The following is a 25,030-nucleotide window of genomic DNA, read 5'->3' on the forward strand; positions in this document are numbered from 1 at the left end:
TTATGCACTGTATGACTGGACGTATCTCTGGGTCGTCTGCTGGAGAGTGAAGCTGGTACATGTCTTCTGTGTCGCGTGTCTCGGTGAGAAGAAAACTTGGTCCGCAAAGCCAAATGCTGTCTTAAAGTGTTTCTGCCGGTGTGGGTCTCGTACCCAGGTCCGCCGGGTTTTCTTTAGTAGGCACAAACACCACTGATCAGGTCTCGAGAGTTTTAGAATTCTACTGACACGGTTTTCTACGTACACATAGAACCGTCTCACACGGTTATGGAGGTATCCGAGTACCACTCTACTGTCTGTGTAAAATCTCATTTGTCCAACTGGCATGTGTAAGTGTTCACAAATGATGTCCGCTAATTCTACAGCTAATACCGCTGCACACAACTCTAACCTTGGAATTGTATGTCCGTGTTTGGGTGAAACCTTAGATTTTCCTATGATGAAGCCAACACTCGTGTCTCCATTTGCATCTATTGTCTTAAGGTAGGCGACAGCAGCTATTGCTTTCTCGGATGCATCCGAAAATATGTGAATCTGTTGGTCAACTGTAGCACTAAGTGACCCTTCAAGGTAAGTTCGTGGGACTTTCAAGTCCTCAAGATGTTTTATTGATTCGCACCATTTTACCCATTTATCCCTAGTGTCGACTGGCAATGGCTCATCCCAGTCTGGAGATTTCGACATCAGGTCCCTCATGATGATCCGTCCATGGACTACGACAGGGGAGATAAATCCCAGAGGGTCAAAAAGACTGTTCAGTGTAGACAAAATACCGCGTCTTGTGCATGGCTTGATTTCTTCAGAAATTGTGAACGTGAAATAATCAGAATCTAGGTTCCAGTTCATTCCAAGACTTCTCTGTACAGGGAGATTCTCATGTCCCAAGTCTAGATTTTTTAGATCTTTCGCCAGATCTTCTTTCGGGAAAGCCTTCATGACCTCTCTGCTGTTTGATGATATCTTGTGTAGCTTCAACTTTCCACCAGTATCCAGTGCCTGTTGAGTCCGTTTCATCAAGGCTATCGCCTCTTGTGGAGTCTGCAGTGAAACAAGACCGTCATCAACGTAGAAATCTTGTAGTACAAAATTAGCCACATCTGACCCGTATGTGTCTTCCACCATCACTACACTCTTGTGAAGCCCGTAAGTAGCTATTGCAGGAGACGGGCTGTTCCCGAACACGTGCACACACATTCTGTATTCTACTAGTGGCAACTCAGGGTTGTTGTCCTTGAACCAAAAGAACCTCAGGTAGTTACGGTCCTTCTCTTCAACATGGAATTGGTAGAACATCTGTGGGATGTCGGCAGAAACTGCAACGGGCTCTCTTCTTAATCTCATAAGGACACCAAGCAAGCTATTATGTAAGTCTGGTCCAGTCATTAGCACTCTGTTCAGTGATAGACCCATATATGTGGCTGAAGAGTCAAAGACCACTCGAATCTGATCAACTTTCTTAGGGTGGTATATACCAAATATAGGTAGATACCAGCATTCAGTGTCCGACATTACTGGAGCTGCTACTTCAGCATGGCCATTGTCTATCATTCCCTGCATAAACTGCATAAAATGACGTTGCTTTATTTCATTCTTTCTCAAATTGTCAACCAAGCGGTTCATTCTGTTCAGCACCATGTTCCTATTGTTTGGCAACCTTGGTCTAGAAGATTTGAATGGCAATGGTGCAGTCCAACTGCCTTTACTGTTTTTCTTGAACCCTCTGTCCATGATTCCTAGAAATTCCTTATCTTCGATAGACGTGCCTATTTTCTCATCTCTATCAGTCACTAGGAATACTTGTGATTCCTCATCGCTGTCCAAGTTGTCATTCAAATGTCTACCAACGTTTTTGACTATCAGCTTATTTTGGCACTCTGGAAACACAGAACTTCTCCCGTCTACGTGTACGAATGTCTTCTTCACAGTGATGGTCGGCTGATGAACCTTGCCTAGACATGTCTCGCCAATCACAACCCAGCCTAGACTTAACTTCTGTGCATACGGTGAACCTCTCGGACCAGTCCTCTGTTCAAGTACGTGGTGGGCCTCTGGCAAGTCCCTCCCCAATAGAAGCAAAATCTCTGCTGATGGATCGACTTCGGGTATATGAGCCGAAATGTCTTCTAGATGTGAATGGTAAAGTGCGCTGTCTGGCGTTGGGATCTCATCTCTCATATTTGGGATCTGATTGCATTCAGTCAGGGATGGCAGATTCAGTGAGGATGAACCATCAAAACTACTGGTGACAAACATATCAGAGTCAGCCCTAAAACCTGTATGGCACTTCAGTGTATCCTTCTTCAAATAAGTTGAAGAACTCGGGCCGAGCTAGCGACCTATTGCTTTGGTCGTCTATGAGGGCATACATCTTTTTCTTTATGACTGGATTGTTTATGCTATGTACTGTCACTAGAACTACCTTAGCACATGATTTTCACATGGAGATGTTGCGACCACAGATCTTTGTGCATGCAGAGCGAATGTCGCCACTCCCACTGTCGGCTGAACGAGCCTCCCCGCCATGCGCATGTAGGGCTGTTGGATGGCTGTTTAAGTTACACACAGTGCATATCACTCGTTCCTGGCATGAATTTGCCCTGTGATTGGTCGACAACCCACATTTGAAACATAATTTATTGTCTCTAAAGTACTTTTTTCTGACTCCAAAGGGCTTGTTAATGAAAGACCTACATCCATTTAGGTTGTGGCCAACCACATTGTGGTAACTGCAAGTATTCATGTCAGTAGGTGCCACTGCCACTTCTGTTTTATAACTTCGGATTCTTTGTCCTTCGTTGACACTATCTCTAGAGTTCTTGACCTTTTTCCCAATACTGTCTTTTTGTGTGTTTTGCTCGTAAACAAAGCTTGGATTGTTCAACATTGAACTCATGTCACAAACAAACATTGCAAACTCTGAGAATGGTGGATACACAACGTCATTTCTCTTCATGTACTTGATTGCTCTATGTGTCCATTTTGACTGAATGTGGTATGGCAGCTTCTGGACAATGGGGTTAACGCCTGTAGATGAGTCGAAGTACGCCAACACAGAACTATACGTGGGGCTCTGCTTGGTAGCCTGTATCTCCGCCAAAAGGTCACTGAGATCATATAATTTGTGCTGATCTTTAGTTGTGATTCTCGGGAACTCTGACAGTTTACGTTTAAGGGTCATTTCAATAACTTCCGGAGCACCATATCGCTCGTCAAGTCTCTTCCAGACCTTAACAAGGGCTTGCTGAGGGTCGCTTATATAGGCCGTTTTGATGCTGATAGCATGTTTCTTTGATTGAGGGCCAAGCCACTTCACTAATAAATCTAGTTCCTCTACACATGTGGCATTCAACTCACTCACTACATTGCTGAAGCCCTCTTTCCACATCAAGTATTTGTCTGCAGCATCATTAAAGGTATACAGTCTATTAAACAGTAGGTCTTTCTTTATCAGAAATTTTGACAGTTCGGTTGCAAGCGACGGGATTTGTTCATCGGACTCACGGTGAGACACTGACCCAGCAACACTTTCGACATAGATTCTCGTTCTTTCCTCGGGTCGAACCTCAGCGATTTCATGGACACTTATAGACCCCGGATTTGTTTCAGTCTCTTCTTCTTCACAGGCCCTTTGTTCCTTCAACGTATTCAATTCTGCCTGAATCTCCGACATCTCCCTCTCTATCTTAGCTGCGGCCATGGCCTCCTGCTCTCTAAGTGCTGCTTCCTTCTTTCTTAACAGTAACTCTTTCTCTGCATAAGCAACACGTCTCTTCGCTCCTTCTGCCTTTATCATTGCCTTTGATGCGTTTGAGGTATTTGATCTATTTGATCTCACTGACTTGACCTCAGCTTCTAACATTGTCTTTGCATGTTCAATGTCCTTTAGCACTTTCTCGACATGTCTATTATACTGACTGTCTATCTCGTTATATTCACTAATAAGTCTCTGACCTTCATACGAACGTGATTGTTCCAGAAATGTCACATAGTCTCTAACCATCAGTTTGTACTGAGCGTAGCTCAAACATAATGTGGAATGTATGTCCTTCAATAGGTCTCTATTTTCACAATTTGTATCTACCTTTGCAATGATATTGTCAACTGTATGCTGTTCTGCTGACAGCTGGCTTTTGTATCGTTCCACTTTCTCTGTGAAATTATCTAATGCTTTCCCCGTGAGCCGTATCAGGCGTCTTTCTTCAAGGTCGACCCCAGGGTCCTCTGTGTCTTTACTGGCCATCTTGCTGTTCGTAGGTTATTCACTGTTCTGTGGCACGAGAAACAACTAGAGTGCGGCAGCTATCTTTTATTCTACTCATTCGTTCGATCGTGAATAACTGAAAATAGAACCAAACCAATGTTCAAGATTCAGTTAACACAACATTTCACATAAGCAATTTCTTAAACAAATAACAAACAATAATCAAAATATGAGACAAGAGTGAGTAACAGAGCTTACTTAAGCTATACATCAAGAAGGTACGTGCCATACTAGCTTAAACAGCAATATGTCTCCATGCTAAGCTGAAAAACTGCAAAAGTAGCTTGCAAACAGGTTTCACGAAAACTACTTACAAAGTGATTCGACTCGCAAAATACAAAGAAATGCATGGTATTATCGCAAAACCGTAAAAGGTGCTTAATATATATATATCAAAAGGTATTATGTGTTGGACAAAACCTACCCTATGGGTCACAAATGACCAAGTAAAGAGCCAAAACTCAAAACAATTTTGTTTGCATGTTTCTTCACGCGGTAAATATGGACGACAAATTTACCTCCTCAAGAAAGAGCTCCCAAATACAGAACAAGCGGAGTAAATCATGGCACGAACGAAGCGACAGTCAATACAGAGTTGTTCCCCTTATTAAACTGCAGCACAAACTTAGAACTGTAACTATCTGTTACAGAACATGTATCTTTGCGACAAACACTGTTTTAATTTACTTTTATTCGTATATTCGCCAGTCGGATATTCGTCCATTTCCAGTCGATTATTCGCGAATGTTCAACTACTAACAGGTCAGTAGTTGGGGATTCAGATTATGTCTATATATATGGTTTTAAAGGTCACATATGGGAAAATTTATCGCCAAATGTTTCTTTATGCATGAACACATATGTATCTTTGCGACAAACACTGTTTTAATTTACTTTTATTCGTATATTCGCCAGTCGGATATTCGTCCATTTCCAGTCGATTATTCGCGAATGTTCAACTGCAAACCAGTCAGTAGTTGGGGATTCAGATTATGTCTATATGTATGGTTTTAAAGGTCACATGTGGGAAAAATAATCGCCAAATGTTTCTTTATGCATGTACACATATGTATCTTTGCGACAAACACTGTTTTAATTTACTTTTTCACGTATATTTGCCAGTCAGACATTCGACCATTTCCAGTCGATTATTCGCGAATATTCAACTGCTTACCAGTCAGTAGTTGGGGATTTAGATTATGTCTATATATATGGTAGATGCATAAAGAAACATTTGGCGATTAATTTTCCCATATGTGACCTTTAAAACCATACATATAGACATAATCTGAATCCCCAACTACTGACTGGTTTGCAATTGAACTTTCGCGAATAATCGGCAGGAAATGGTCGAATATCCGACTGGCGAATATACGAATAAAAGTGAAATAAAACAGTGTTTGTCGCAAAGAAACATATGTGTACATGCATACATAAACATTTAACTATTAATTTTCCCATATGTGACCTTTAAAACCATATATATAGACATAATCTGAATCCCCAACTACTGACTGGTTTGCAGTTGAACTTTTGCGAATAATCGGCTTGAAATGGTCGAATATCCGACTGGCGAATATACGAATAAAAGTAAATAAAAACAGTGTTTGTCGCAAAGATACATATGTGTTAATGCATACATAAACATTTGGCTATTAATTTTACCATATGTGACCTTTAAAACCATACATAAAAACATAAACTGAATCCCCAACTACTGACTGGTTTGCAGTTGAACATTCGCGAATAATCGACTGGAAATGGTCGAATATCCGACTGGCGAATATACCAATAAAAGTAAATAAAAACAGTGTTTGTCGCAAAGAAACATATGTGTTCATGCATAAAGAAACATTTGGGGATTAATTTTCCCATATGTGACCTTTAAAACCATACATAAAGACATAAACTGAATCCCGAACTACTGACTGGTTTGCAGTTGAACATTTGCGAATAATCGACTGGAAATGGTCGAATATCCGACTGGCAAATATACGAGAAAAGGTAATTTTATTCAGCGTTTGTCGCAAAGATACATATGTGTAGATGCATAAAGAAACATTTTGCGATTATTTTTTCCACATGTGACCTTTAAAACCATACATATAGACATAATCTGAATCCCCAACTTCTGACTGGTTTGCAGTTGAACATTCGCGAATAATCGACTGGAAATGGACGAATATCCGACTGGCGAATATACGAATAAAAGTAAATTAAAACAGTGTTTGTCGCAAAGATACATATGTGTACATGCATAAAGAAACATTTGGCGATTAATTTTCCCATATGTGACCTTTAAAACCATACATATAGACATAATCTGAATCCCCAACTACTGACTGGTTTGCAGTTGAACTTTCGCGAATAATCGACTGGAAATGGTCGAATATCCGACTGGCGAATATACGAATAAAAGTAAATAAAAACAGTGTTTGTCGCAAAGAAACATATGTGTACATGCATACATAAACATTTGGCTATTAATTTTCCCATATGTGACCTTTAAAACCATACATAAAGACATAAACTGAATCCCCAACTACTGACTGGTTTGCAGTTGAACATTCGCGAATAATTGACTGGAAATGGTCGAATATCCGACTGGCGAATATACGAATAAAATTAAATAAAAGCAGTATTTGTCGCAAAGAAACATATGTGTTCATGCATAAAGAAACATTTGGGGATTAATTTTCCCATATGTGACCTTTAAAACCATACATAAAGACATAAACTGAATCCCGAACTACTGACTGGTTTGCAGTTGAACATTTGCAAATAATCGACTGGAAATGGTCGAATATCCGACTGGCGAATATACGAGAAAAGGTAATTGTATACAGTGTTTGTCGCAAAGATACATATGTGTAGATGCATAAAGAAATATTTTGCGATTATTTTTCCCACATGTGACCTTTAAAACCATACATATAGACATAATCTGAATCCCCAACTACTGACTGGTTTGCAGTTGAACATTCGCGAATAATCGACTGGAAATGGACGAATATCCGACTGGCGAATATACGAATAAAAGTAAATTAAAACAGTGTTTGTCGCAAAGAAACATATGTGTACATGCATACATAAACATTTGGCTATTAATTTTCCCATATGTGACCTTTAAAACCATGTATATAGACATAATCTGAATCCCCAACTACTGACTGGTTTGCAGTTGAACTTTTGCGAATAATCGGCTTGAAATGGTCGAATATCCGACTGGCGAATATACGAATAAAAGTAAATAAAAACAGTGTTTGTCGCAAAAAAACATATGTGTTCATGCATAAAGAAACATTTGGGGATTAATTTTCCCATATGTGACCTTTAAAACCATACATAAAGACATAAACTGAATCCCCAACTACTGACTGGTTTGCAGTTGAACATTTGCGAATAATCGACTAGAAATGGTCGAATATCCGACTGGCAAATATACGAGAAAAGGTAATTTTATACAGTGTTTGTCGCAAAGATACATATGTGTTCATGCATAAAGAAACGTTTTGCGATTATTTTTCCCACATGTGACCTTTAAAACCATACATATAGACATAATCTGAATCCCCAACTACTGACTGGTTTGCAGTTGAACATTCGCGAATAATCGACTGGAAATGGACGAATATCCGACTGGCGAATATACGAATAAAAGTAAATTAAAACAGTGTTTGTCGCAAAGATATATATGTGTACATGCATAAAGAAACATTTGGCGATTAATTTTCCCATATGTGACCTTTAAAACCATACATATTGACATAATCTGAATCCCCAACTAATGACTGGTTTGCAGTTGAACATTCGCGAATAATTGACTGAAAATGGTCGAATATCCGACCGGCGAATATACGAATAAAAGTAAATAAAAACAGTGTTTGTCGCAAAGAAACATATGTGTTCATGCATAAAGAAACATTTGGGGATTAATTTTCCCATATGTGACCTTTAAAACCATACATAAAGACATAATCTGAATCTCCAACTACTGACTGGTTTGCAGTTGAACATTCGCGAATAATCGACTGGAAATGGTCGAATATCCGACTGGCGAATATACGAATAAAAGTGAATTAAAACAGTGTTTGTCGAATCCCCAACTGGCAACTAGCAGGTAGTTGAATATTTGAATACCCAACTGGCAACTGGTAAGTAGTTGATTATTCGAATCCCCAACTACCAACTACCAACTACCTTCCAACTTTACCGTCATCACAAATTTTCCATATGCGAACTTCATCACAAAAATTTTGTGGTCAACACTAGCAAGTTCTAAATAATTATACCCGCACTGACAAATTACTGTTCACCTTGTGAAATGTGAACTAGATATTACAATTGCACTTAAATGACTTTTTCCACAGTACTCTTCGATAAGTCAATAGGTTCATTTACTGTTGTCTTGATGGGCTGAAATGGAAATATTCAAGCGATAAATTCATTGGCTATTGTGGTCACAAGATTTGGAAGCCAATATAAAACGACTGTGTAACTGCATATTTTTATGAGTTTAGAGTCTTTATTTAATCAACATAGGGTTGGAACGCCTTGTTTGCACATATATTATAATAACTATGGTATCTTATTACAGCTTCATATTCTCCGTTCTATATTCTGGAACAATGTATATTGTATTGGCAGTTTCTTGAATGTATGGCTAGTTTTAAACCAACAGGTGCCCATCTATACAACAAGAGCACCGCAAGCGGATGCCAGTGCTTGTCTTTTTTTCTCAGTCAAGCAAAGCAAATATAAAGTCAGAAGCATGTGGTCTTGTGTACATGTGTAAGTCTTATTTTCCTAACTTTTGTTTCAAGATGTAGCCAAAAGGGGCTTCTTAAGATGGCGATAATGATAACAATTCTGCCCCTGTATATCACCAAGTCTGCGGCTTTTACCAAAGAATGACTCGTGTTTCTAAAGAGTACTCACTACATATCAACTGTATATAACTCCATCGCTGTAAAGTATTGACTTCTTCCCCACCATCATGCTTGTCTTGACGTCGATTATTTCTCAAACTGTATAGAGCACAAACAAAACAGTTTCAACAAGTGTACAATTTCTATAGTGAAAGACAGTAAGTTTAAAGGAAAGGGTAATATGTAAGAGTTATAGATTTGTCTTTGTCCATTTTAATGACCTATGTTAAGATATGTCAATTCCCTGCTGTACATCCCTTGTTTATGGCTAGTGTGTCAAAGCAGTGGTCGAAATTCGTGTGTATTTGTTAATTAGCTCAGGAACATTTAGAGACGACACATTCAGATTAGATAATCTCATCGTCTCACTAAAAATGACAATTTTTGTATAAATAATATGCATAGCCAATGTATTTTACGTATATATGACCGATGGAAAAATCAATGACAAACAAAAGAAGAAAGATGTGTTTTAACAGTTGTATAAGTGATCTATTTCCATCCATTCTAGATACATGTTAACTATTATTATATCTATATTTTGAACCATCATGGTTACAGCAGGACATTCAGATCTGATATTGATCGACAGCAGTGGCCAATAAAGATTAAGATCAATACACGGAAGTTGTGTACAATACACGAATCTGGTGTGGGTCCCTAATATTGAAGGCTTAAACTATGCCTTTAAATGTTTAACACTTAACTTGTCTTCATTCTGTCTAGCATATATTTGAATCGCCCCCTTCCTCAACCACCACTTATCTCCGTAATAACTACTTCTCTCCATATTCAGTTTCTGGTTTGAACGTTCGAGAAATAAACACCTCTCATGTTTTATTTAAAAATTTAGGCAAATAATGTGTTCAAACATAAGGCAACATACGAGACACAATAATAACACACACAGGTGGGTAACAAAAAAACTAAGACAACTTGCCACGCGCAGAAGTAGTAGGTTGTGTCTTATTAACATAATGCATTTAATATGCATACTCCCAGGAACCTTTTCAAGTGTCTATTATTGCATGTACACACAATTTAAGTCGTGATGGCATCACGGCGGGGTCAAGCCATAATGGACACAGGCAGACCTTGATAAACTCAAATAAACAAACAAACAGTACAAGCGTATGTTATGGTCTACAGAAAATTACACAGGCATGCATTGAGTAAGTCGATGGCCATGCTGCTTGCCTTAATGATTTAAACGAAGTTCAGTATAAGTTAAACACTTATGAAGATAACCATATTATCACATTTTTGAGGTCTTGTAATATGATCAAATGGAAAAAAAATATGTCTAAAAAAAAATAATAAAAAATAAAGAAATGACAGAAAGAACTGGACAGAAATCTTACAAAAAGTACACTATTGGTTTCATTCTACAGTGGAAACTAACTCAACCGGACAAGGTCCGGACTGGGCAAAATTTCCGGTTTAGTGAGGATTCCGGTTTAGTGAGGATTTGATGTACGGAGTAAGTTTACTCAAAATATTAACTTAGTTAACCTTAAAAGGCTTTTGTCCTCTAGGGACAGTTCAATTCTCCGACGTTTAGACGGAGGTTCAGACATGATTAAAGCACTTGCGAAAGTGATAAGCATAATTGAACATTTCTGCGTTTTTATAATCATCTTTATAATGAAAGAAAGGCTATTAATATTATTTCCATAACTCACTGGACACTGGCTTAGTGAAATTGAAATGGTACGCTATTTAGATAAGTAAGCTAAACAAATACGTTAAATATGTAAGATGTCTAGTAAACTTTAGTAAACTTTTGAATATTTTTACGTTGTTTTTTTCCGACAGATGAAGACGATGATCACAATGATGATCACAGATATCGCAAGTATGCCAACGGTCACTCCCACATAAAGTCCAACCTTGACGTCCTCTTCTTCGTCTGAAATAAATCTATGGAATACAATATATATTATTAATGTTGTTAAATGTATGTGTGTTTTAAATTCAGGTCTTCTTTTAATGATAATAAAGCTTTAATTGCTTGGTGAGTCGCATTCATTAATATGAACTCCAGCAATGAGATTTTTAGCATGTATTTGTCAACATTTGTTGAGAGTGTTCATAATTTTTCTATTTTTTCCTTGTATAGAATAAGCATATATAATATATAAAACGCAAATTTGTTCTCGACATCGGATCGCCCGCCCAAAGCCCGCCCGGTTTTCTATATCCCGGAAATTTTCGATGAAAGATCCGGCTAATGCTTTGTCAAACATTAATTGATTGTTAATTAATAAAATCCATTTTACTTGTCATACGTTTTTGTACTGACACCAAAGATGGTCAAAATCTTAGTTAAAAAATCTAGGGTAAAAAGGTGACATAACTGGTTAAAAATCGAATGCCAACGGTAGTCTGTTTTTAATTAAGTTCAACAAAGGGAGCAAATAAACACATTTAAAACAGTTATAAACCTAATGCTATACATGTGCGTATCGTATTTGGCAGCATATGTAAACGGTTTCCTGACGGCTTTTATGGCCACGTTCAAAGCGTTTTCACGACGCCCTTATCGACGACTTCGACACGAAGGATGTGGCATTACGTCAACTTTTATTTCGAATAAGGCAAGTTAATAAGCTTAAAAAATGGTAATGTTAACAATAATAAATCACCTTTTGGAATGCACACAGTGTCTTCAGTTTCGTGACATGACAATTTCTGCACCCATCCCTCAGGACAAACTGAACAGTTCTGACATGGTGTCACCTCGGAATTGATGTTGGAGAAGGCCTTCCCATTAACACATCTCTCGCATGTTGTATCAGTGTGACTGTTCGCTGTAAGTAATGAGCATTAAGATTAGTCCTCTTTTATCAAGCAATAAAAAGAACATGAGAATGTTATTATTTTGCATATGTTTTTAATTATGCACTTTAATTTCCTGGTGAATTACACAAAGTCGAGACTTTGCTAACTATTAAGATATAGGAATTATGTTTGTGTAATACAGATAGCGATTGATATTATCATGCAATCACCATAAATACAGTCTCAATAATCGATCCGAAACAATTAAAAAAAAACCGGCTACATGTAAATGAAAAAAAAATGACTTAGCAGAGAATTAAAAAAAATCAAAACTAATGTATTCACAATCAATCAATCAATCAATCAATCAATCAATCAAATCTTTATTTCCTCCTATACAGAAGATATGCAAATACATTTACAATTTGTGCTCTACCATTGGGCGATATAGAACAAGTATGTACATTGGATGCTTTTGTTTTCAGGTTTTGTATTCTATTTTTTTCATCCTATAACGGGTCCACATTGTTATTTGAGCTAGTGATTTAATAAGTGATTATAAACATAGCGGAGATGAGTATAATAACAGGTATATATAAGAATACGATACGTATGCATTGCATACAAGTATTGCTGTGTAACCACCCTAATGAAACAGAACAGGAGGCTTTTACGGCAATAGGTTTCATGCTGTTCGGTTTAACTGTATACGTAGATTAGTTTAGGTAGAAGTGATTAGGATTATGGTTATACTCGGTAGTTGATTAGCAACCAAGCTACAGTTATTGTGTTAAGCGCTATTAAATGTCGCTTAAGCAAACTCTAGTCAAAGTATGCACGTATACACCGTAATGTATAGTTGTATGAACATTGCAGAAGTAGTGCGTTGTTGTCCGTGTCTATAAAAGCTTCTAAAGGTGCTCCGAGAAGTCGCAGAGTCCGTTGTATATGTTCGAAGGTCTGCACCACACTTTTGCTATAATCCTTGCTGTGTGACGAAAACAACTTTTTCTGGAAATAGTATACATAATAGCAGGTGATATACATGGATGAAGAATACGAAATAACACAAAATCGCAATCATTCGAAGTACGGAAATCACAGCATAACTTGCATTTAAGTTTTACAGCATTGTTAACCATGCGTTTCCAAGTTTGTTTATCTGGGGTGGCTCTTTCTACGGAGAAGTAGCTATTTAGCACAAATTGTATTTGGTCAACAGCTTACATATACTAGTATCCGGTATAAATATTCCGACATATTCGATCTGGTAGAGATAGGCAGTCCTTGTATCTTTTTGGCTACGAAGTGCTGGAGACGGTTGATGGCTAAGGTGTCAACGTTAGTCATTGAGTTCCAGAGTTCGGAGCCGTAGAGAGCAATGGGAATTACTCTTTTTTTGTAAAGACTTGTGGATACTAAGGGATTCACACCGAGAGGGTGGACACCCTGGCCCACCATTGAAAAAAAAGCATTTCTAGCTTTCTGTTAACGTTCTGAAATGCGTGTACGTATTTTAAGACTGCCCTCTTGGGAAATGCCTAGGTGCGTTATTGATGTAACCTGTTTTATTTCTTGGTCCCCATAGATGATGCATATTGGTGGGACTCGGCGGGCTTGAGTAAATACGAATACGTTAGATTTATCGACATTGATATCGACGTGCCAACGTTTGCAGTAACTATACACAATATCCACCATGCATTGCAGCTTATACGGAGATAACGAAATGAGAGAGATGTCGTCGGCAAATGTTGGGCTGCCGCAATTAATAGACATCAGCCGAGAGCCATGCTTACTTAATTATCTCTAAGTCTTGTAATAGGCTGTCGAGATAAACCAGAAAGTAAAAACTGGACAAGACTCCCCCTTGACGCACGCCGCGAACTACGTCGAATGTATCTGACATCAGGTCTTGACAAACACGTACGGTACATTTGAGAGATTCGTAAGATGACTTTATGACCCTTAGTAGTTTACCTTTAAGGCCAAGTCGACCTAATTTGAGGAGTAATGCAGAGTGCCTCACTGTGTCAAAGGCGGCTTTCTGATCAAGACAAGCAACATATGCGTTGCTACCTTTGTCTATAGCATAGACAATTGTTTCTTGGAGATTAAAGGATGTGGTCCCTTTTGGAATCCGTTTCGTTGTGGGCTTGGGAAGGTGTTTCTTGCTGACGACACATGCGAGTTGATCCGTTTGGCCATTACTTTTTCGAAAAAAAATCAAAAATACGGGAGTAATGATATAGGTCTGTAGCTAGAAGGTTCACGTTTGTCTTTGCCTTTACCTTTATATACAGGGATGATAACGCTGGTTTTCCAATCTATTGGTACTTTCTCGTGCACCAGGACTAAATTGAATAGTAATGTTAGCGCTTTTGTAACAGCAAGTCCGCCAAATATCACATGTTCATTCAGTATACCATCATGACCAGGGCTTTTTCTCTTCGCGAGGGATTTGATTATTTTTTTAACTTCATCTAAGCTAAATGGGGTGACGGTGTTGTTAGTGGTTTTACATGTAAGATAACTCTAAAGTTCGGACAAATCATCTTCTGATAGGATGCCATGCTCGTTTGGGTGACTAAAAACTTTTGAAAAGTGGTTTTTAAATCCGTATAACTTGTGGCGCCTATTTTCAACTCTGAGCAAGTCTTAAAGGGTCGTTTGCTGTTTCGTTTTAACAACTTCCAAAACATTCGATGGTCTACTTCTGCTGTTCGATTAAGTTCGTCATATAATTGATTTTCTTAGGATTCGCGACAATTCCGCTGTATTCTCCTGAAAGTGCGTTTGGCTTGTTTTTAGTTTGTGAATGAGTCTGACATTGTACTGCGGGGTCTGCCTTGAACTAACCATATATGCCGAGCGCGTCGGGCCTGCGCATGCGCCGCTTTGACCTCTTCCGTCCAATACGGTTTGGCTTTTCGGTTAAACATACTTACAGGAAGTTGTGAGGCGGCCTGTTTTAAAGCATTGCAAAGCAATGAGTTAATAAAATCAGGGAGCATCCATCGGTATTTTCGTTCGTGATGCTATTAAAGTCGCTACTTAGTTGGCTTTGGTAGTTCGATATGTGCCCTTGTGTGCATTTATTCCATATCATACATGTTCTATGCACTGTGGGTTGTGAGTTTCTCCCTAGGTCGAGATTTATAGAAAATATATTGGCGCATGATCTGAGGTGAGTATGTCTCTTTCAGGTATAACCGAGAATGAGTGAAACATATCTAATGATTAATTATGGTCTAAGACATGATCAATTGTCGACTTCGTCGGGTGGTAAGTATATTCGTTGGTATTTCCTAAGTGCTCTTTCAGCGACGTAATGGTGGGGTTTTAGCTATAAACTCTGTAGAAATACGAGATTTTGGGGTCGATGACTTTGGGCTTAATTGGGAGTTTATATGCGCGTTGAAATCTCCGGCCAATATTACATTTCCCATCCGGGAGTAGAAGTTAAAGAGAGCACAGACGTCTTTAAGGGTTTCCTTAAATAATTCAATGTCGCTACAAGACGGCATGTATATGCAGAAAAGATACGTCGGAACCTTTGTGAGAAATAATCTCGACCGCTGGTATTCTATCATTACCTATGGTTGAGATTTTACTTATTTTACAACCAATATTGTTCCTAATCATAATTGCTGTATCTCCCTTACAACATTTTAAGACATTAAAGTGGCCCAGCGATTCATCAATAGTGTAGTATGAGTTATAATTCGGATTAACACTATCCAAAAAATGGGCTGAGTGAGGTAACAACTTATGCTCAGTAAGAAGGGCAATATCAATCGTATCGCCATCAATTATTTTTTATTAGGATTATTTTAATCGTCGGCCTTATTTGAACTACAATTACACGAACGTTAATTTTGAATTAATAATTATCAGGATTTACAAAGGGCATGATAAAAAAAGATTCTAACAAAAAGTTCCAAAAGGGCCTATGCTCTACTGGCATGGCTTTTGTGGTCATATCAATCTACAGCATGTATGTATGGGTAAAAGGCAACAGACATATAGTTTATGTTTTTTGTTTGGGTTACCTGAAAACGTAGCACGTTCAACATCTGAGCCCAGAATTGTAAGCAGATTAGTTGCTGAACTATTTTAATATGTGCCAAGTAAAAGTCATCTGACAAAAAAAATACTTTCAAAACTGTACTCATAGTAAAAATTTCTGTAGTTTTAAAAGTAAAAAAAGTTGGTCAAAAGGTCAAAGTCAAGGGCATCCTAGGAAAACATTGATCAATTTGAACAGACATTCACAATCAATTGTGCTGAGATGGATGCACGAACACACAAAAAGATTTTCAAACCTTTCCAGATTTATGTTTACCAAACCTGTTAACCCTGGGTGTGGCCAGTAATGACACCAGGTGCATAACTTAAACATTCACAACCAATTGTGTTAAGATGAATGCACAAACTACAGAACTTAAAGCTAAAAACTGGCCTTTGGGCTTTCAACAAGAACAAGGCAGAGTAATTCACAAAATCAACTGCAGAAGCAATAAGCAAATTGTCTCACAAAATCCTAGACTTGCAAATTGTCTCCCTTAACTCTAGACTTGAATTTACATGTACATGCAAACTTGGCTAAAAATAGAATTCGCTCATGCAGACCTGGCTAAAAATACAAAGCATTTCTTTAAAACTTTCATGGCTCATAATCTAGGCATTTATGGGCGGATCTGGCTGGTTTTCGAAAGGAACCGAGCTCTAATGGATATCTAGATACTGTACAAGTTTCATCGAGATACAATCAAAACTGAAGACTGTATCGTGTTCATAACCAATTGTTTACAGACGCAAGAACGCACGAGCGCACAGACGCACGGATGCACATACTACGTACACATTACCATCGCATAAGCTCTTCTGGCCTTTGGCCAGTAGAGCTAAAAACGAAACGCGACACATGGTTTACACCTTCCTTAAATGGGTACACTGGGGCATCTGACATGTCTTCTGGCATGTCATATATTACAAGCCTGCTCTGGCATCTATAAGTAATGCGTCGGACTTCTTAAACAGAGTGCGCAAGTCCCTCCACCATTTCCAAAATAAAACTGGTATTGGTTTTAAATATGTCCTTCATCAGGGCTTATTTCCAATAATTTAGGGAAACGACTGATCCCTATATAACTTCAGCAGCGATTAACTCTAGTTTTTTTTTTAAATTCAAATAGGACAATTTCAAAATAAAATAGTTCGGATTTTTGGTGTTTACTTTAGAGTGTACGCATGTGGGTGAAAGAAAATGCACCTTTTTCCTCTGGTTTGTATGCTTACTACTTAAACTATGAAACAAATTTAAATTATTTTTTTCCGATTTACGTTTTATCTTTTCAATTGAATGCCTTTGATTAATGCAAACTATTTTAATTCGCATTAAAAAGACTAAAAAAAGCAGTGGTTATATGATTCCAGCGTTCTGTTTTATCATATACTACCCAGAACCCTTTTGTGACAAGTTTGAATGTACATAAACGTATACAGAGTAAACTCTTTTTACTTTGTGTGATTGCATCCTACATTCGATGTGTCCGCATAGTGGATGAATGCATTTGGTCGTTGAAGTCGTACTTTTTCTATAGCAGGTGTTGGTATATAAATCTAATTGACCAATGGCTATAATTTAATAGTGTGTAATGATTGTTGCCTTGTAACACTGTAAGATGTGTGTTTGGTCTTGAATGCACATTTATTTTAAATAGGATTTCGGAAACAAATAGACTTCTGCGCCTGTCCCGGTATTATCCATTGTTTAATTAGAGTCAGAAAAATTGACCGATTGCCTTACTTGATTGATCTATTCAATGGACTAAAAGTATACCTTTATTTTAGTTGAAAAGCTTCATAAATAGAATATGTACAGCCCATATACAATTTTGTTCTGAATATCACTGAATGTGATATAAGTTTCACACGCAACATGGTGTCGTTGGAAGTCATAAACAAATATAAACGTATGCACATTTATCAGAAGTCATACTTAATTGTTTTGGCTGGTAGACAAGTTAAGAGTTTCATCTGATAAAAGCATGAAAGAAAGGATTTGCAAAATGCCGGAAAGGAGAATGTTATACCACCCTCTTTAGTACGCCAGATTCCGGCCCAGTTGTTTTTGTGTTATTCCGGATACCACCGTTAGGTACACCGTATTCCGCATAAAGAGGAACCCTGATTTGAACTTCCTATGAAAACAAGGAAGCACGAATGATAGTTAATAAAAAATAATTCCATTTTAAATAATCGACCTCCAATTTCAGGAACCATTGCGGAATATTTCGACTGGTACAAAATTCTAATGAAATATTACATTACAATCGCGTTCTTTCAGAAAAAATAAGACATATGGAATTATTATGCGGTTTTGCAGCCTTTAAAGGGACTGTGTCACAGATTGGCACCAAAAAAAAGTTTTTTTCTGCAACGAATCTCATGACAATTATCTAATAGAATGTGTTACGCTTTGATATCATAATTGTAAAAAAAGTACCCAAATCTAAAAAAAATTGTGTCGGAGACCGGGTTCGAACCCGTGTCGCCAGAATTGAAATCAAGCGTCTAACTCACTGAGCTATTAAGGCTAATTCTAAGCGGGTGACATAATTAATCTATACACATACCTCGGTAATATCACGTGAAAACACCGACTAGCCAATCACGCATAAGGAATGAATTCTACCTGGTAGACATATCCAGTATTTTTTTAAATGGAAAAATACGAAATAACTGCTGAACTTAAATTAATTGAAAACTATGTGGTACTTCAGTTAGTAAGTTTTCAATGCATTGTACACATCGATGCCAAGTTTATGTCATTTTTCGACAATTTTCTTTTTTCCGCTATTTTATCATCCGTGAGACAGCCCCTTTAATTGGTATTGCTTCAATTTGCTGCCTCAATTGGTGTAGCTTTATAAAGCCTTGTATGATAAAGTAGGTACACACACACACACACACACACACACACACACACACACACATATATATATATATATATATATATATATATATATATATACATATAAAGCATGGAAATATTAAACATAAGTAAAACAACAAACACATAAGTTAAAAAGACCATGACAACTACCTTCAAAAGAAAGGATATCACACGGAAGGAATAATAAATCCCTTATATCCAGAAAATACTTCTGGGATGAGACTGAGATTGAATTGTATACAATTAATCATAATTCAATAAAATTTAATAATTTAAATAATAATTGGCACTATATTTGTGGGTATCATATCACATGCGAAAGATGCACAAGAGCATTCCAAAATCGTCTCGCTCGCTCATCATGTGTATGCTATGGTTACACGATACATTTAAAGGTCAGAGTACATATGCTCGTGTCCGCGCAATAACTTACTTATGCATTGATAGATTACCATATAACTTTGTATGAATGTTTTCCTCATTGAGGTGATTTCCAGTGACTTTGCCCGGGTCCAAACCTCAAAGGTCAAGGTCGCAAGAGACATTTAAAGGTCAGTGTACACATTCTCCCACCTCAGATAAGTAGATCCATTCATTTAACCATGCTAGAAATTCTTATCTTGCCCATGGGCGAAGATATAATGCCCGGATGGAACTTCTTTTAATGGTCACCACAGCGTAATTACCTCCCTCGTTGAAGACTGTCGTCTGTAGCGCATCATGGAAACCTTGTCTTGTGGCAATATTTAGAACGCTAGTTAATTATTTCTCGCTTCAAATGTCACAAGAAAACATTTTCACGCACCTTTCAAGAAATAATGTTTCACTCTTCTTAGAACTATTTAAAGACCGATCAGACCATTTACATACTCTGAATCACTGCGCGAATATCCATGACAACTACGAATTATCGCATATTTTCACTAAGCACAAAATAGTTCCAGCGAAAAATACATTTTTTCTTAATTTTGTTTAACTGAGGTGGGAGAAAAAGCATCTACCATAGCCGCTAGTGTAAGATAGGTTCATCCCAACCCTCGCGCAGGGTGTTTTGCGGAAACTCGGTAAACCTCGTTTCCGCAAAACACCCTACGCTCGGGTCGGAATGAACCTATCTTACACTCTCGGCCATGGAAGATACTTATATGCTCGTGTCCGCGCTATAACTTTAGCATTGATGGATAACCATATAACTTGTTACAAATGTTGTCCTCATTGAGGCGATGTGCAGTGACTTTGGCCTGGGTCTTTACCTAAAAGGTCAATGTCACACGAGGCATTTAAAGATCAAGTTAACATGCTTGTGTCCGCGCTATAATTTACTTACGCATTGATAAATTACCATATAACTCGGTACACATGGATCTCATTGAATGACCTACTTATAAGAAACTTTTCTTGTGACAATATGACCATTTCTTCTGGATCTCATCAACTTCATTATGTAACTACTTAGAAAAACAAAATGTTCTAATAACAACAACGGCGGAGGATGTAGTCGTCCTTTGGGCTGCAAACAAACACAATTACGCTTTATTCAATGAAATAAATGTGTACAATACTCAATAGACTATAATAAAAATGTCATGTGTAGCATTGGTTTAAGACAAACGCAAAAAAAAAAACTTACCCATTTTCTTCACACCATATCCGGGCTTACACGGCGACACTTCTCGGCAATCTCCGACTATTCCTTTTTCTCTCCAGTACCCTAGTTTACACTCACATTTCGTGTCGTGAAATCGCGTACACGCCTCCGCCACGACTTCACCAGATTCCTTATCATTTCCTTTACATTTAGTACACCTTTTACAATAAAGTGCTCGATTGTAGTCCTCTGAAAAGCGGTCATAAGGACAGTCCATACATATTGCCTGGCCACCGTCTTTACTACAATGTTGAATCCAGTAAGCACCAGGCGGACACATTTTACACTGGATGGTTTCACGATTAACTTCTATTAAATAATAAGAGTCATTAAACTGAGCCGAAATTCCTGGTGTGAATACAGCCAGCACTACAACTAGTATCACGCTTTCCATTTTGGTTTTGAATTGTCCTGAAATGTAAAATGCATGTATTGAATACAATTTTAATGATACATTGACGATACCAATTTACATGTAAATGTTATCATTAATTTGGATGTGTACTTAAAAATACATTTTCCACATCTGGCCTATATAATGGTTAGAATTTTCTTATTTTGGAATGGTCTTTAAGAAATAAAAAAATAATAACTATAATAGTACTTATAGACGCATCGGTGTCGCATATAATTATATTTCAGTATGTAATTTATGTCCCTTTCTGCAAACACCAATCGTTTGCATTATCCTGTCTCTGACATCTTCGTTTAAATTGACAAATAAATGTCGCAAATACAATAAACATAACATTTTCGCAACAATTGCACATGCTGGAGCTTTTCGTTGTAACTTATAATGATTATTATCGAGTTGCTTCCCTTTCATTGTACAAACGTTAGCCAATTGTAAAGATCTTGATAACTTATCTGCATGTTATGCACCACTCAATTGTAACCACGCCCCCCCCAAGGTCCGGGGTTATACCGGGGATAGCCGGGGAAATGGGCCGTGTTTTTACCTTTCAGGTGGTCCCGCAGTGCCGGGTGGATGCGGTGGTTTTGTCTTCGTTAAGTATAGCGGGGAATGGGCCTTACCTAGGGTCCCTGGGGTGCGGGGGCATTTGGCGGGGATTTTACCATCAGTTCGTCCCCGCAGGACTGGGATTTTAGCCGGGGTTGACTGGACCGAAAGTCAAAGTTCCCGCTATTCCCCGGACGTGGGGTGGGGCGTGGTTACAAATGACTGGTGCATTATATAATGGTAATTTGCACATGCAAGCAATTTATTTGGTCATAATAGTCATAATAGGATAATTATTGACCAATCAATAAGCATTTCAACTGTGGGTTTGGGGTATTTGGTGGATTTGAGTGAGTGAGTGATTAAGTGAGTGAGTGAGTGAGTGAGTGAGTGAGTGAGTGAGTGAGTGGGTTAAGGGCATGTGAGTGGATTGATGGATGAATGGATGGATGATTGATTGATGGATGGATGGATGATTGATTGACTGATTGATTGATTGATTTATTGATTGATCGATCGATCGAATGAATGAATGAATGAATGAATGAACGAACGAACGAACGAACGATCGAACGAACGAACAAACGAACGAACGAATTAGTTAATAAATAAATAAATGTACGAATGAACGAATAAACGGATGAATGAATAAATGAATAAAAATTAATAAGAATAAATAAAACTATAAAAGTATGATTGAATGAGCGAACGAACGAATGAACGAACGAACAAACGAATGAATGAATGAATGAACAAATGAACGCGAGGACACACGGACGGGCGGATGGCAGAATTAATTACTGAATGAGTAACTGAATGAATGGTGCTTTTTACCTTCTAAAATTCATGATGAAAAAATAACGGCGCAAATTCTTCAAGAATTAGTGTTATTAAGCCTTACCATCATGTTGACCTACATTTAATATACTATAAATAGAAATCAACATCATGAGCTTTGTATTCAATATTAAAGGAAGCTGTATACGTGGTAAAATAAAAAAAAGTATAATCATTAATCATACGCTTATGTTCGCGGGTTGTTCTTTCAGTTCATGAGCAAATTAATTCCAGCAATTATTAACGTTATCAATGTAACATACATACAACATGTCATCCAATAAATTGTGAAGATATATTGAACATTGCATTCTAAAGTATTGATTGAAGGCCTTTCTAGATGCGTAGCTTTAAATAACCACCCCATGTCAAAGTGAAGTATTTAAAGACTGTTATCATCGTATGTTTTTGTTCTTCTTTATGATATGTGTTATTTTCCATTATATTATATTATATATGATAGTATATGAAATTTTACTGATATGTTAAATGAAGGGCGATTAACTGTCGTTATTTTTTTCAACATTAAAAGAATACATTGTTTCCCTGTACTCTCGTTTACCAACTATTTTACTACGAAGATTTATTAACTACCACAAAAGCTATCTATTATATTCGTTAAAAACCTTCAAAACGTTCAGATTTCGATCCTCAAGCAGTTATTAAAGAAATTACGTAATCACAATAAGGAATACTTTTTAATCAATTGGCTATATTTTAGGTTAAACTGTTACCCGAAAGTGACCAGCATAAACATTGAGAAGAACTGGTTGGAAATCTACCGAATGTACCTGAGCCGGAACAAATTTTACGATGTAACCATAACTTTTCGCAGAAATATATTCACGGAAACGCAAACTGCTTTTTTGTCCGCCATGTTGATGTAATTAGTATGTTTCGGAATGGGTTTTTCCATGAATTGTGGCGCGGATACAGTTATTTCCCCTAGCGAAACACACAGTTCAGAGAGGCCATTTCTTGTCATAGAGCACATGTCCTGTCATAAACAAATCTGGTTTCTACCATTTTATACGTTATCAAACATTTGGAAGTCTTGAACACGTAGTAGTTGATACAATTCACTTTTTGCAAGGTTTAGATCGACTTCTCTTCTATGAGTCGCTCAAAGAAGCGTTGATTTTTGGAAGAAGGTCGATGGTGACATTATCTATGTATGCATCACAATAATATGTTTTCAAGATTAGCTGGACCATAATCAAATTTATCAATATAATCACATTTGCATTGAATTGTCAACAGTGTATGAAACAGATTATCTAGCCGGAACTACTCTGTTAGAAGGTGTAAACGGTCAACAAATAGTGTTGCCAAAATCTAACTGAAAAGGGCTGAAACCAAGAGTCTCTTTTTGCAAATAACAGCAATTGGAACAGCCCTCTGCCCTCTTTCTCAGTGTCAAAACAGTATGACCGTATCATATTGTTCGATTGCTTGTGAAATCTTTGTAATGCATCTGAATTTCAAGATGACATATAGGCTGTAATTATTATTGACCTCTCTCCTGCATGACCTGTTGGATATGCCATAAGTTTGACCCCAGATCAGATCGAACTGAATTTTAGAACAAATGTGAATTTTTTTACAAGAGCCTTAACAAGTGTCTTGGTTTAAATATTCATTAAAATAATTGCTTCAGGGAAGCGTGTCGAAGCATACACGATTGTCAAAAGGTATTCAAAACCTGACTTAATTCTAAGTAATGGGCCAACACAGTATACAGATCCGTCTAAAAGGTATGCCTAGGCTGTAAATGACCTTTTAGTATTGTTTGGTTAGGATTTTCATATCATCTGACAAGTATGGCATGATTTGCAGTACCTAAAATATTTGAGACCAAGGCAACAGAAATGATTAATTATCTTATGATAGGTATTGTCTAGACCTTGATGACCTGACATGGGTGTTCCATGGGTTAAAATGAGTATTTTTCTGGCGAAAGACTTAGGTTTACAATTTGGTGGTCTACAATCCGCTTACCTTAAGCGGGGACAGGTCGCTAACGTCTCAAGCCAAATTAATTCCTATATATCTCATTTTGTTTTGAAATCTTCCTTACTTATAAAACTGATATGCATGTTACTATTGCCGTTTTCTAATTTTAAACAATTATAAATCCTTCAGACTTTTACCACATAATTCAAAGGTTTAATAAACCAAAATATATTTAAATATTGAAAACATGTTGTTTTTTTTCATTGCTTGAACTAATTAATCATCTCTTGAAATACAATGTTTTACTTTTTCTAAACTTATAAAAGTTTATTTTGTCTGGCATATATATATATATATATATATATATATATATATATATATATATATATATATATATATATATATATATATATATATATATATATATACCCGATTTATACATAATGTAAAACACCAGATGCATGTATACCACAGTTAAATGCAATTACATTTGGTCAGCCAAATCACCAAATGAATACAAGAGTTTAGTGCAATGACATTTGGTCGGCCGGATACACAAGTGTTCCCTGAATTATTTTGGAAGTCACAGTGAGTGAAGCACTTGGGAAACCGATTAACACATACAGCATGAACTTGCAACATGAGCAAAGTATGTCTTATTAACAACATGCTTGACAAAAAAGGAGCTTACAGACGTGGT

The 25,030-nt window shown here is 37.3% G+C and overlaps 2 protein-coding genes across 4 annotated transcripts; both read right to left on the minus strand.

Moving 5' to 3' along the window:
• On the minus strand, window positions 1-2,253 carry LOC128230719 (uncharacterized). The gene has a single exon (XM_052943166.1). It carries the CDS (start codon window positions 2,251-2,253, stop codon window positions 1-3), a length of 2,253 nt encoding a protein of 750 aa, XP_052799126.1.
• A 6,285-nt stretch (window positions 2,254-8,538) lies between these two features.
• On the minus strand, window positions 8,539-23,261 carry LOC128232728 (tumor necrosis factor receptor superfamily member 5-like). 3 transcript variants are annotated; one of them, XM_052946442.1, is made up of 6 exons: window positions 23,169-23,261; window positions 20,562-20,990; window positions 11,835-11,999; window positions 10,987-11,098; window positions 9,200-9,288; window positions 8,539-8,677 (listed from the first exon to the last, which is right to left on the minus strand). In XM_052946442.1, the coding sequence occupies exons 2-6, from the start codon at window positions 20,971-20,973 to the stop codon at window positions 8,655-8,657; spliced, it is 801 nt and encodes a 266-aa protein (XP_052802402.1). In that variant the 5' UTR covers window positions 20,974-20,990; window positions 23,169-23,261; the 3' UTR covers window positions 8,539-8,654. The 3 variants fall into 3 exon arrangements, 2 of the variants coding, with proteins under 2 accessions (XP_052802402.1, XP_052802401.1); XM_052946441.1 differs by having other exon boundaries at window positions 23,112-23,254; XR_008260566.1 differs by lacking the exons at window positions 8,539-8,677; window positions 9,200-9,288; window positions 10,987-11,098; window positions 11,835-11,999 and adding an exon at window positions 18,090-18,176 and having other exon boundaries at window positions 23,112-23,254.
• Window positions 23,262-25,030: the final 1,769 nt, after the last annotated feature.

Source organism: Mya arenaria, chromosome 4, assembly GCF_026914265.1.
Source record: "Mya arenaria isolate MELC-2E11 chromosome 4, ASM2691426v1".
NCBI lineage: Eukaryota > Metazoa > Mollusca > Bivalvia > Myida > Myidae > Mya > Mya arenaria.

Bases quoted from the DNA above. Each gene is read 5' to 3' on its own strand.
- LOC128230719 (XM_052943166.1), bottom strand. From the start codon at position 2,253: ATGTTTGTCACCAGTAGTTTTGATGGTTCATCCTCACTGAATCTGCCA.
- LOC128232728 (XM_052946442.1), bottom strand. From the start codon at position 20,973: ATGGAAAGCGTGATACTAGTTGTAGTGCTGGCTGTATTCACACCAGGA. The intron at 11,099-11,834 runs GTGATTTATTAT...GATTTATTTCAG, and splicing joins CACTGTGTGCATTCCAAAAG to ACGAAGAAGAGGACGTCAAG. The intron at 8,678-9,199 runs GTGAGTACTCTT...TTTCCATTTCAG, and splicing joins TTATATACAGTTGATATGTA to CCCATCAAGACAACAGTAAA.